Source organism: Solea senegalensis, linkage group LG15 (assembly GCF_019176455.1).
Source record: "Solea senegalensis isolate Sse05_10M linkage group LG15, IFAPA_SoseM_1, whole genome shotgun sequence".
In the NCBI taxonomy this organism is placed as follows: Eukaryota; Metazoa; Chordata; class Actinopteri; order Pleuronectiformes; family Soleidae; genus Solea; species Solea senegalensis.
In genome coordinates, this window is record NC_058035.1 from 6,380,739 (window position 1) to 6,394,964 (window position 14,226).

The following is a 14,226-nucleotide window of genomic DNA, read 5'->3' on the forward strand; positions in this document are numbered from 1 at the left end:
CTTCTTCTTCTTCTTCTTTGTTTTAAACATTGGGTTAATGGGCTGCTGTAGAAACATGGCAACACAGTAAAAGATGTTGCATAAAGAACATAGAAAATACACTTATTGGTCATTTAAACTCTACCGAATTGTTAGACACTGGCCCTCTAAAGGCTGTCTGCACATGGTGGACAAATTAAAGAGTTTGAGACAATACATAAAAAAAGAGAAATTAGCTAACTACTTGTATCTCACTTTTCAAAGTGGTTGGGAAACATCTTAATGATTTTAAAGTGTATATTTGCAATTCCAGTAGCCACTGACTTCCTTTCCCAGAGCTATAACATTAGCAAAGTTAAAATGATCTCTTCAAAGCCTCGACTAGACTCGATTATTTATAGCATGTCATCGCCAAATTTGTAACACTGGGGAAGTTAAATAAAAAAACAAGAGCGTAACCCATAACTACATGCACATACCTTACTTCAATGCAAATCAGATAACCCGTATGGACTCTGCGCGGTCTGTGCCCAAGGCTGGACACTGAGAGTGAAACTGCATGGCTGACCGGTGGAGAGCATACCAAAGAGCTCGGAAACTTTCTCAGATGCTCCCTTTTCCCCCTGGAGCTCTACTCGTCACGTTCAAAAGGTCTCACGTGTGACAAAAACCACAGATCATATTTGCCATGCATGTTCACAGGCAGTGTATACATTATATAAAGAGGTGTAATCTAAGATAAGATAAGATCAAAGAGTCCTTTTTTAGTCGCGCAGTGGCAGCAAAGACGGTAAAGATGCATTTCCACATTATGTGAAAATACAATAAGGCTCTCAAACGGTAAAATAGAATGTACATCATAGGCATCTGTAATCTGTCCCTGTGGATGTAAATATAGAGTATGGATGGCCGTTCATTTGCTGTGACGCTTGTAGACATAGTGTAGTGTAGTGTAGACACAACGTGCACACACACACAGAATATAATACAATGTTAGGTTAATCAGGTTTAGTTGATTAGTCTCTGTGAGACATAGTTTGCCTTAAGCCAGACACACAAAGTAATTGAAATACCTCCATATTTAGACGTCTACCTGGGCAATTATTCCTCTCCAAACTGATTAAAATGTCTCACAGAGGGGTGTGTGTGTGTGTGTGTGTGTGTGTGTGTGTGTGCGCGCGTGCGCAGTGAAGAAGACACAGAGGAGGTCATTGACAAATGGTGCTCAAAATTGGCTGGTGTGCTTCCAATTAGATAAGAGACAGAAGATCACCATTTGCATAGATCATTAGCTATTGAGGATATTTTTAATACTGCCATGTGGGACCAAAAAAAAAACAACAAAACAAAACAAAACACAGATTTATTCTTGTGGCACTGAGTCCTTTCAGGAAAAACCACAGAGAGCTGCTAATGACTGCATACAACATCCAGGAGAAAGAGAGGATTTGCTTTTTGTTTTTTTGGGAGGAAACAATGAAAATGTACAATGAAATTAAGATGAATTGTTTTGTTTTTGTTAATAATACAGTGACTGTAGGTGCTTTAGTATGAGACAGTGCATGGGAAAACATGAATGTGTACTATTTAAAGTACACTTTAAAAACAGTGTAAGTATTTTTTTTAAATCACATTTTTGCACTAGGATAGTTAATCACTAACTCGCTTTAATCCCTTGCTTGTTTTGTGTCTAATGCTGTCTCTCTTTACTGTTTTTACTGCTGTGATGAGGGATGAATAAAGTGTATCTTATCTTATCTTAAGTATAGTTGATAATTGACACATCATTTGTGGATAAAAGTATTCAATAGCCACATGTTACAGTTACAGACTTTTATCATTACAGCAATTAACCTTTCCACCTGAAGAGGGCAGTGTGGGGTAAGATTACAAACACCACATGCAACAGCACTGTTCACCTCAAGGTATTGTCTTTGTCATTGGCCTTCATTTAAATTCAGCTCCAGAGACCCGGCGACCAGTGGGAGGGTAATGAAGGATCACAAGACCAAAACAGCATTAAAGCTTTATTTTTAGCACTCTGCTTTTTTTGAGTATTATAAAGCAGACATCTCACAACAATTCCCTAAACTTATTTCCATCACATCATGAACACACTGATGTGCCGTTTGCTGCCGGGAGCTGAGTCAGGTAAACATCCTGAATAGGTCGATTAAAACACAGAAAGAAAAAAAAAACAACAACAAAACAATTCCAAGCAGCCGACGGGGTTTGAATGTCATCTGTCCAAAGGTCTGGTTTCATCTGTCGACATAGTTGTTGCTAAAAAGGCCACAACAGTCTAAAGAGGAAATGATTGCCCCATCAACTGAGTTGACTGAAGCCAAACTAGAAATAACAACATTGCAACAAAAGACGACACAATCCTGAAGTTATAAGGAGGAAAAACAACTCAAAGCAACTGGCAGGAGCCACAGGAATATGATCCCTAATGTTTATTTGCATCCAGCTGTAAATGAAGATCAAATGGACGCCCAGCAGCCTAAAGCCTTCCTTCCTCTGTTGCCGTAGTAATAAAAGCCACTAACATAAATGTTTTAGAGAGAGTGATGGAGGAGTGAGCAGGCAGCACTTTTTAATCATCAAGACAAATGAAACTTTACCCAGATTTTCATTCAACATTATTAAGTGAGCAGCTGGAAAGTGAAGTGATTGAAAACTCAAAGTACATACATATGCAGCCTCTTAGACACATTAAAATACAAATCTTATTTACCAAGCTCGGACATTTCTGAAAACTATTTTCCACTACTTATACGTTAAATGGCACAAACTCTATTACTTTCACTGGCTGTTCGTTTGAGAGCAGCATCATTCAAAAAGTAAACAATACATTATGATGATGTTTCTCTGTGGATGCAGGTCGACATATTTTGACTCTGGCTACAGAAACTGAACAACCTCTCTGACGTATTTATTTATTTTTTGTTTTATCTACATGTTAGTTATGTAAATTGCTGGATTGGTTTTTTTTTTGCCGAGTGCTGCAAAATCAATTGTTGCTGCACTGTGAATGAGCAGAGAGGGTGAACTCTTTTGCCCATCAATGGCTATTTTAACTTTTATCTCAGTTACTGGATACACAATGTACATCACACTAACTCATCCCAAGCTTCTTCTTTGGTGGGGAGTTTGACACTGACACTGAGATGACGCCGCTTGAACCTGGTTTTCAGGATTTGGATTGGTTGGTTTTGACTGAATCGAGTCCTTTTCAATCAGGTAATTTTCTTTTTTTAAAGGAAACATCAGTAAGTCATCACAAAATGATTTACTACCAGAGAAAAGGTAGAGTGTTCAGCACATAGTTCGTAGTGAAGAATTTGCCATTTTTAGTTTGTTCCCACACTAACAAAACAGGTATTCTCTTGCACTCCTCAATCAAATAATCCGTGTATATTTAATAAACCAAAAGCATTATTATACAGTCAAAAATAACTCTCTCCTCAATCAGCAACATATCACCTTTCACAAATACAGACCACATCCTGTGTCCTAATTTAGATTTGGTGTGCAACTCTAAATAATTAAAGATACTGTGCCATAGGCTGCAGTATGTTTCAATGAACCGAAATCCTATCGTCATCATCAAATGCCTGCAGAGGTTTCAAGACTCTCATCACATTCAGATGTCAGAGCAAACTTCTTTTTTCCGGGGGTGAAGAAAAAAATGCACACACGGTCGCTCTGTGCAATGTTTCAGCTCCTTGGCTCTTAGTTCGCTCACAGCCAAACACGCATGAGTAACACCAGCAGCCTTGTTCGGCAAACAAACTCCGCTTCACTTCATACCGAGCACATTCCTCCTCCAACAATTGAACTGCATATTTTCAGCCGTAATTACACCGAAATTGGTATTTCTCATCACTGTAAGAAAAAAAACCGCAAATGACCCAATCCCTTTGGAAAACATGACATTCTTCATCCACATTATGCTTGTCAATGATGACACGTACTGTAGCAGCTTTACTCGCGTTATCTTCACCCTGACCATGGCAGGCACCACAGGGAAAGAAGAAACAAGAGGCAATGTCTAGATGCAATTTATTGTTAACTCTTTTTTTTTTGTTTAGGGAATAACTTCCCACATCTGGCAGTTATTTTCAGTTTTCTGCATGTTTAAATACTGTGTGTAAATGAAGAAAAACAAAAAGGCTCATTTAGCAAAACACTGCAGTTGTACACGAACAGCAGATGCATGTTAAATTTGAAATATGTACAGTACAGAACATGTTTACAATAAAAAATTTTGAGTCTCTCAAAGTGCAAGAACAGACCAAAACATGGAAACTATGCACAGGTGTATTCCCCACTCTCTTCTCTCAACGGCTCAGCTTTCAGTAACTGTTGGAAATGTTCTGATGGCGCAAAATGTCACGTAACTACAGTAATGCAAAGTGCACTTGTGCAAACTTGCTGTAAAATGTTAAATATCCATAATTTCTATACAAACAGTGAATAAAAATGCCACTCTGGTGAACAGGTGTTCCTATAGTATATATATATAGCACAGCCTTGTTGATGCAAGGCATCATTTCAGATGCTTTCCTGGTTGCTCTGCATTCCATATTGTTGGGTTTGTGGGGCTGATTTACCCACTGAAGCTCTCTATAATCAGGATTATTTAAGATTACTTTCACGTTTGCTTTTAAGCCTTCATTTCTAAATGATAACCCAGTGTGCGATTTGCTTGGGGGATGTTGCTGCTGCTTAGATTCCATCAAATCTAGAGCCAAGTATTGCATCAAATAATCAGTTGTGCTCCTTCAAACTGCTGAATCACTTTTAAACACAAACCCCCGAAATACTGCAATGAGTAAGGCTGCATTCGGGAAAAGGTCTTCAGTCATGAGCTCAAAGCTATGATCATGCAAATGACTCGACTCTAAAAAGGGATATTTTCAAGGACACCTGTGTGTGTGTGTGTGTGTGTGTGTGTGAATTCAGTAGTTTATTCTCAATATTATCATCTTCCTGCAGACGTGTGTCAGAGGAAGAACCTCAACTAATGCTGTCTTGTTATCCGCAAAGCACCTGCCATTCTCTCTCTCTCTCTTTCTTACACACACACACTGTCATATGGGGGTGAGGGGGTTAGAGACAACTAGGGAAAGACAGAGACATAGAGAGAAAGATATGGCTGAGGAGTTGTGTAATAAATATCCCGTCTGATCCTCCCGTGTCCCCAGAACTCATCCTCAAGCTGGCTACTTATTATCAGAGGGGCAGAGAGAGAAAGTCAAGGGCAACGAGGACAGTCTCCTCCACTCTCCCTGCAGATTCATGACTGCTGATTAAGTTTGCCACATACAGTATTGCTGTCCTGATAGAATCCACATCGTATACTGTACGTAAGTCCGTCCCCGTGTGTAGAGACATATTTGCCTCGTAGGTGGGACAAAAAAATAACTTTAAAGAGCCTATTCTTAGAAAAGAAAGCTTATAGGTGACATGTTGTCTCAAAGTCAAGACACTGTCGACTGTCAGAGGACATTATATGGACTTAAGACTATTCATTTCCTGGAGACTTACTCTAATCTTGACAATAACCCTACTTCATCCTATCCATACAACATGTCTTCACCTAAAAATGTAATCATTTATCTCATGAAGACCATAATGTGACCATGTGAACAGATTTAGGTCCCCACAACATGAGTAATACCTGATGCACACTCTCTCTGTCACACACACTGAATTGTCCATTAGCTTGTCGATCTATTGAAGGGCAATTACAACAAGGGTATATGGAGGTGCCTCCGAAAGAGGGAGGGAATGTTTGTGCTTGGACATAAATGGGTCCTGCACTGACCGCTAAGCAATTTACCTGCACTTATCGCTCAACGTCATAATATCTCAATGTCTCATTCCCTCTCTCACACACACACACACACACACTCTCATACAAAGTGCTGTATATATGCACAGAAAGTGCATATATACAGCAAAATTACGTTACGACACATTTTCTACAGTTTTTGCAATTAGTCATTATAAATCTGGAAATGTATTTCAACTTAAGATCAGAATCAATCTGTTCACACTGTGACTGTGACCTTGTATACATGATGAGATATTTCACTTAAAAGGTGAAAAATAAATGAAAAGTGAACTTGCTACTGCGGCTCAGGGAAGAGTTGTTAAGACCGGCAAACATCTGAAGCAAAGGGCTTGTTGACTGACAGACTGACATTATGGAAAACGTGACGCATCATCAACAGCTCGACAGGTGGCGCAGCAGAGATAAATCCACATAAACACAGCATTCCTCTCTGACATAAAATAATCACAAGTAAATAACAAGAATCATGTTCTTCCAGGGCCACACCGTTGGTTTAGTGGTTAGCACTCAGAAAAAGGGTCTTTCTACATGGAGTCTGCATGTTCTCTGGGTTCCTCCCACAGTCCAAAAACATGCAATATGGGGATTAGGTAAATTGGACACTCTAAGTTGTCCACAGGTGTGAGAGTGGATGGTTGTTTGTCATGTGGAGCATAAAGCGGTAGAAGATGGATAGATGGATGTTCTTCCAGTACACAGGAAATGAATATGGATCGAACTGAAAATGCAAAGTAAAACTTGTTTAACACTGTGAAAAGTGAAAGACGAGATTCTGCAGACTGGTCGGACATGTGGTTCACATCTGCTGCCTAATCGGTTGAAATAAAGAAGAGACATTGCAGTATTAAAGTGTTGTGCTGAAAGAAACCCCTGACACCCAGATCCTCGTCCAACAGTGGGAGCATATCAAACAACAGACAGCTGACTGCAGCACACACAGTGGCCACTGCAAGCAACTAATTAGTAACAAGACATCCACTGAGATACAACAAGAGGTACATCTCAGTGACAAAAGCAAAAAAAAAGAAAATTAAGTGGTGTATCTGTTATCAGAAAATGCCCAGACAGAGGTTTCAACAAATTGCATCCAGGTAATGTTTTTAGAGAGGAAGAGGAACACGCAGGAAAACCGCTGTGTTGTTGGTTTTTGTTCCAGGCATGCAGCCATCCAGCTTATAGGCCACAGCATCCCAGTATACAACTCTTCCATCTCCACCTCCTAATCTTGTAAAGACCACACTCGAACCATTAGCCATCAGCTTTAAATCTATCCGAGCCTTGTAAACTACCAGTACCTTCACACAAATACACCTCCACCATCACACACAGCCAGCTGAGCTGACTTTGATATACATATATATGCATATATATATATATATATATATATATATATATATATACATATACATATGTATGTGTGTACTTGTATTTGTTACCTCTTTAGCAGTCTTGTAATGTAACAAAGTACAAATACGTTACTGTACTTACGTTCACTTATCTGTACTTTACTTTATTTGTATTTCTAGCAACTTTTACTTTTACTCCACTACATTTCCCCTAACTATCTTTGTTACTCGTTACTACCAAATAAAATCAGAAGAAGAGTAGGTATTATGGTCTGTATTTATACAGAGCTTTAAGTCTTGATGAGCTGCTTTACACTACAGTTTTGTCATTCACACATCTTTCATTCCCATTCACACACTGTAACATGGGGTTAAGTGTCTTGTTCAAGGACACATATAGACTGGCAGAGCCAGGAACTGAACCCACAACCTTCCAGTTGAAAAACAACTCGCCCTACCACTGAGCAGGATATGACTTTTGATACTTAAGTACAGTAAATGTCATACACTTTAAAGACCTTTACTTAAGTAATTTTGTAAAAAAGTGACATCAACTCCTCCTAAAGTAATTTTCTGGTAAGATAGGTACTTTATACAAGACTGCTCACTGACCTTGTCAGGACCAGTAGTCCTCATGGAGTCCAAAACCTGGTCTAAGATTTGAATTGTGGTTAGGTTTAGACATAAACTGGTCATGGTGAAGGTTAGGGTTAAGGTTTGAGACTTCATTGTTATGGTTAAGGTTGGTGTAAATAGCTATAAAAAAGGTTAGTGTGTGTGTGTGTATGTGTGATCAGCACAGGGTCAGCAACACAGCTCATTAAAGTAATGAGAGTCTCACAGTCTCTTCATTTTATTTGTCTCACTCTGTCTCACCAGAAAATCACTCAGTGCTAGTCTGTCATATAATACTTCAAACACAATGAATATATTTAACTCTCTATCTAACTCGCTTTCAAAACCGGCCGTTTGAATTATTATTGTCATTCCAGTAAGACATTAGTCCTTAAACATAACCAGTAACTATTAATTGCTGAAGTCACCCACGTGTGCCAGCAGATCAATATCCTAAGTGCGAAATAAATCAGAGACACACCGCCACGCAAGCAGCCAACACAAGACTCCACTCTTACAGTGAAGTAGAGCGATCAAGCAGAATAAATAATGCCTGAAGGCCAAAGTGAGGAAGACAGAGAAAGACAGACTACTAAATCACACAGGACAGAAATTGATCAGTTGACCAATAACATAACATTGTAAATATAGTATACAGGATAGATATGGATTTTCATCAGTCTTGTATAAAGTACCTTAAAGGGATATGTCAGTGAAAGTACAAGTATGTTACCAGAAAATTACTTTTTAAATTACCACTTAAGTAAAATTCTTAAAATGACATTTACTGTACTTAAGTATCAAAAGTATTTTTCTTTTAGAAGTAAAAGTATTAAAAAAGTCTCTTTGAGACTATAAAAGCTCTATATAAATACAGACCATAATGCCAACTCTTCTTCTTCTGATTTTATTTGGTAGTAACGAGTAACAAAGATGGTTAGGGGAAATGTAGTAGAGTAAAAGTAAAAGTTGCTAGACATACAAATAACAAAGTAAAGTACTGATACGTGAATTTTGTACTCAAGTAGAGTAACAAAGTATTTGCATTACAACACTGATTTCCATGTATGCGCTGCTCACTTTATTAAGTACACCTGTTCATCGGCTCGTTGAGTGTTGACCCAAAAATCTAATCAGCCATTCACATTCAGCAGCTCAGTGTATGAAGGCATGTATTTGTTCAAACCAGCGTCATAAAGAAAGGGGAGGAAAGGTGATTTAAATCGAGCATTTCAGAAACTGCTGATCTACTAGGATTCACACAACAATCTCCATGTTTTACAGAAAACAGTGTGTGAAAAGAGAAAATATCCAGTGTGCAGCAGTTCTCTGGGTCACTGGATAATGGCCAGCCTGGACAAATGTAAAGTAAAGTTATAATGTAAAACACATCCGACCGTCAAGCAGAGGGACTTCCTAATGAAGTGGCTGGTGAGTGTTCATTCTCCAGTGAGCACATGATTCTGCTGATTGTCTGAGTAATTCAGTCGTTCTGCCGTCTGGACTGTGGTTCCTCAGTTAAAGAGAAAATTCATTAGCTTAAGTACTCACAGGGGAGTTGGCACGTGCCAAGTTTGCCGTTTTGATAACGTATGGTCAAAATATGCCAAAGAGGATCACAGGGGGAAGAAAATGGCATTATAAATGATGCACCACTCTGTGGACAAGCGTGTCTGTACAGATCACTGTGACAAACACCAGAGGTTGTTTTGTGGCGTAAGGAGACGACAGAGAGCTGCTGGCAAAACCTCTGTGACTGGGCGCAGTCCAGCGGGTGCATCAGGGATGGAGAGCGTCTCGTAATGGAACATCCAGAGGAATCGAACTGTGGCAATTCTTGATCAATGCAGTATTTTATTTTTATTTTGAGCACACTGGATGTCAGTGACTCAAAATGGGACTAGACAGGCATCACTGTACAGCTTTAGCTAAAAAAGAGAATGAAGATAAGATATTTCCTGTTGTTAAGAAGAGAAAAGCAAGTTTGAAGTAACTAATGTGGACTGGATCAACCTTTCATTTACAGGACATAGATACTGTCAAGAGTTGTAAATAGGTCATTCCTAAAATCATTTAGACAAACTATATTATCATAATCTTTAAACTGGGGATTCTTTCAACTATTAGTGTCTTTACCTACGGTTCATTTAGTCGTTAAACTGAGTTTGCTCTGGCCACAGTGCACGTTTACTTATTATCTACAGAGAAAAAAACACAAAGGAAAATGAGCTACATTTCTTCTCGCGCTACAGCTTCTTACTCAGGCTACAGGCCGATAAGACAAAAGCTGACATTCCCTCAGTGAGACAAGTGCCTCTACATAGCACTCAGACTCACTCTGTCCATAGTGTTATCGATTAAAGGGTAAAAGCACACACCCCAGGGGCAGAGGAAGGCCTCACATACAGCTAAAGTTACTGTGTGTGTGTGTGAGAGAGAGAGAGAGAGAGGGTGAGGTGGGGGGGGTTGCATGGCCCAAAGTTGCATTGGTAACTCAAATCCTCAGACAGGACAGAACTGCAGTCTGCTCAGGACCACAGGGAATGGACACTGTAGTTGAAAGTATCAGCTCATGCACTTGTTCACCTGCACCACTTTTAACATCTCGTTTGTTTGTTTGTTTGTTTGTTTCTAATCTCAAAAAATAACTGTCCCTCTGTCAAACCAACAAACCAACACACACACACACACACACAGAACAATCCATTACCTTCCCCGCCGACCGGCTCGAACATCCCAAACTGCTCCAGCACTTTGATGAAGAGACCCATGACCACCAGCACGGCGATCATCTCCAAACCATCCAGACTCAACATCATGGGATGCCAGTGTTTGTCATTGCACAGCACTGTGCCACTGAGCCGAGCCGAGCGGGACCAGGCTAAATCTAGTCAGCAACACAGGACCTCAAGGCTCAACTGAAACTGAACTTGCATAAAGTCGTCCTCTGCCTACTCACTCACTCACTTTTATCCACTCTAGCATTCTGACTCTGGACCAAATGATCAAAAGATGCAAATCAGCTCTACAGAAAAGAGAAACAGGTGGCTGTTGGCTTGGCTTGGCTTGGCTTGGCGTCTGTTTCTTTTGGCCTCATTCAGCCTTCCTTATTTCCTGGTTGGACGTCATACTGCTGAAGCTACAGGCTGCAACACTTGACAAAAGCACCTGACAAAAAAGTTTAAAAGACGTTTCCTTCTTGTTCCCTTTTTGCTCCAGGCCTGCGTTGAGAAATGGAATTCGGGGATGTGCTGCGCCTGATAGTCCTTTGGCAGCGTTTGTCAGGAAGTGAGCGTTGTGAGGGGGGGAAGAGAGAGAGAGAGAGTGAGAGAGTGAGAGAGTGAGGGAGATGCAGCAGATAAAGAGTGGGAGAGGATAAATGGGAGACGGCAAGAAAATGAGCGAGAGAAGAATTAACAGAGAGCGAGAGAGAGAGAGAGAGAGAGAGAAGGCAAACACACACACATAGTGATTTTTTTGGGGGTGAGAGAGAGTTGAGGTATGCCCTCCCTCTCCGGTGACATTAACTTCATTGATTTGCCTAATGTGGTTTCCTTGGTAACTGGAACTGAGTGTTTAAAGCCAAATTTAACTAAAGGGGATAGGATGTTTATGTTCATAGTTCCATCTCAAATGTGTGTTTTCACTGTCAAACGTGCGCATCCACTGTTTGCACATTGGCGCGTCTGTTTCGCAGCCTCACTGTCTGCTGAAAATCAATGTGATGTCTCATTAACCTCTGAAATGTGTTGCAGCCAGTTGCTCGGTAGGGATTTGACTTCCCGCAGCAAAAAAACACACGATTTGGGGAGACAGGCGTCAGAAAGGAGACAGAAAACTAGCAGCTGAACGCAATAATCAGGCGAAACGTAAATAGTGAAAAAGTGACTGCCAAGTGTGTGTCTGTGAAATGTTAGGAGAAGAGGGAGGTGGAGAATATCCTCAGGTTCGTCGACATGAATATGACTCGGGTAAAAGAGCGATAATGAAAGCCAAGTACACGTAGTTCATTTAAAGGCAGTTCAGTGTGACAGTTTCATTTGGTCACCGTCATGGCAGCCCGAGTTTTACAGCAGTAATTCACGACAAACGAACCACTCTTAAAATTTATCGGTGCTGTCGGAAGAAGAAGTGTGTCGTTAAAAAAAACAACCCAAAAAAAAACTTTAGGGATGTGTCTAAAATTATTCACTGTGGTTTACCAGATTTAGTGCACAAATCAATTGACCCCATAATGGACATGGTTTGTCCCAGAATGCAACGTTAATGCGTGGACACTGTTGGACACTATAAAGGCCCGAGTAGTAGTAGTAAAACTTGTGTTTCAATTACGATTATGGTCCCGAACGATTACAAAAAGAATGTTTTAACGCTAAAATGGTGACTTCCTGTCCCGCTCGTCATCTGGCAAAAATAGAACACATGCTTTCAGTGGAATCCCCGGGTTAAACACGAAAAGATAGGAAAGATAAATAGAGTATATAATCATTTATAGTTATTTGTTATAGTTTATACTTACTTTCATGTTAAAACCACTTTTTTATGTGCAATAATAGACCTACTGAGTAGTGTTGATTTTGAATTATTCATTTGTCATTATGAGAAATTAGGAAATGCAGTGTGTCCCAAATAATGATCGATGGCATTACTGCGTTAAAACGAGTGAATGAAATGAAAGTACTTTGTTGACTGTGTAATCATTTTTAATAAAAAAACAACAACTAAAGTGATGTTACAGTAACAGAAACAATACAATGATGAAAATAACAGACTGACCTCTTTTAGCGACTGCATTCATTTCAATAAAGAAAAAAACGGAGCCTAAAACAGGAAATTTGTTGTCCCTTTATATAATAAATGACCTTTTATGAGTCATGGATTCTATGTTAGCTGTTTTGTTTTTATCTAGCAGATATGATACATAGGGAGGTTGAAATAAGACTATAATTTGTGAGTAAAAAAAGATTGGTATAATCAGTTTTAATAGAACGTGGGGGGAAGATGACTAAGCTAAGCCTTCATATTCATTTGAGTATACTTTCTGAGGCTTTCAGCTGAAAATGACTTAGGTTTCATGCATTTTTGACTTTCTTGTGACTTTCTTTTGAGCAATTGCTAATACCAGCATGATCGCATTCACCTTGCCATCCATGGAGACAGTATCTGTCTGAAAGAGGCAGCCGAGGTTATGATACTAAAAGCATCAACAGGAATCGGTGCAGGCAGCTACTGTTAGCCACTACCCTGTCTGCCCCTCCCAGCACACGGCTCCCAGTGAGGGTATCACTTCGCCTTGTGCTACAAAAATAACAGAATCGGAAAAAGGTACGCTCCCCTCTTTGTCTTATCCTCCTCCCCACTGCTTCCCTCCCTGTCGCTTTTCTTTAGAGAGAGAGAGAGAGAGAGGCGATGTTTTGAGAGGTATGAGGCAGCACAAGTTTGACAAATGTACCGCGTCTGCATCCACTTGTGCTGTTTCACTTTTTTTTTGTTGACATTTCTGCGGCTTCATTTTTAAACCGAGCCATACAGCAGCATGCCTCATTACGGGGATGCCTGTCATAAGCAGCAGCAGCAGCAGCAGCAGCAGCAGCAGCAGCAGCAGCAGCAGCAGCAGCAGCAGCAGCACTGTGTGAGGGTCACTCTAATGTTTACCCACACATAAGTACACCAACACATTCGAAACACACATGCAAGTCAGACAAGGTGACAGCCGGGAAACCTAATCCTATGTGACGTCACTTCACTCTCTCCCACACACACACACACACACACACACACACACACACGCACACACACACACACACACACACACACACACACGCTCAGTCTATGGCAGTAATGTATACGTCGTGTATTGAAGCCGCGCTCCGATTACAGATATGGCAAATGTAAACAGAGAAATACTGAGCCACATGCTCTCCAAAGAGGGAGAAAGAGAAACCTGAGCCTGATGTGTTGTTTAAAAAAAATCATAGTTGTCATTTGAGGGGAGAGAGTGAGCGAGGTGTGAGGAGAGGAAGGGGGGGAAGCAACACAGGTTGTTGTAAGTGACATGGCAGCCGAGGAGAGGAAAGTGGACGAAGAGTCAGACAGAAACGAGAGCATGATGGAACACAGGAAGGATAAAGTCAAGAGCCAGAGTGATGAGGTTGGATCCCTGTGTGTAATGATCTGCAGAGCACAGAGGGGAGAAGCATCTACTCTTTTATTACCATCTAACATCCCTCTCCTTTTGTTTTTCCACCTCATTCTGTCTGTCACGACAGAAAATTGGACCTGCAGATGTGTCCTTACTTCTCCTTTTTTTTTCCTCCTCAAAGTCAAACACATACTTTGCAGTTCTGGAGTAAAAAAACATTGCAACAGGTCGGTGACTCTGACATGGTGAAAATAGCTTTATTTCTGTACGTACAACAAACA

General features: G+C 40.3%; 1 protein-coding gene across 5 annotated transcripts in view; it reads right to left on the reverse strand.

Annotated features, from left to right (window-relative positions):
* The window catches only part of LOC122782151 (Kv channel-interacting protein 2), a 101,642-nt gene that overhangs the window by 13,402 nt on the left and 74,014 nt on the right, over window positions 1–14,226 (reverse strand). The window contains exon 1 of one of the 5 annotated variants that reach the window (XM_044046370.1): window positions 10,514–11,088. The exons of the other annotated variants lie outside the window; for them this stretch is intronic. Within the exon in view, the coding sequence (XP_043902305.1) occupies window positions 10,514–10,622 (109 nt within the window). The 5' untranslated portion in view covers window positions 10,623–11,088. Of the gene's footprint in view, window positions 1–10,513; window positions 11,089–14,226 lie in introns of those variants that run through there. 5 annotated transcript variants of the gene reach the window in all.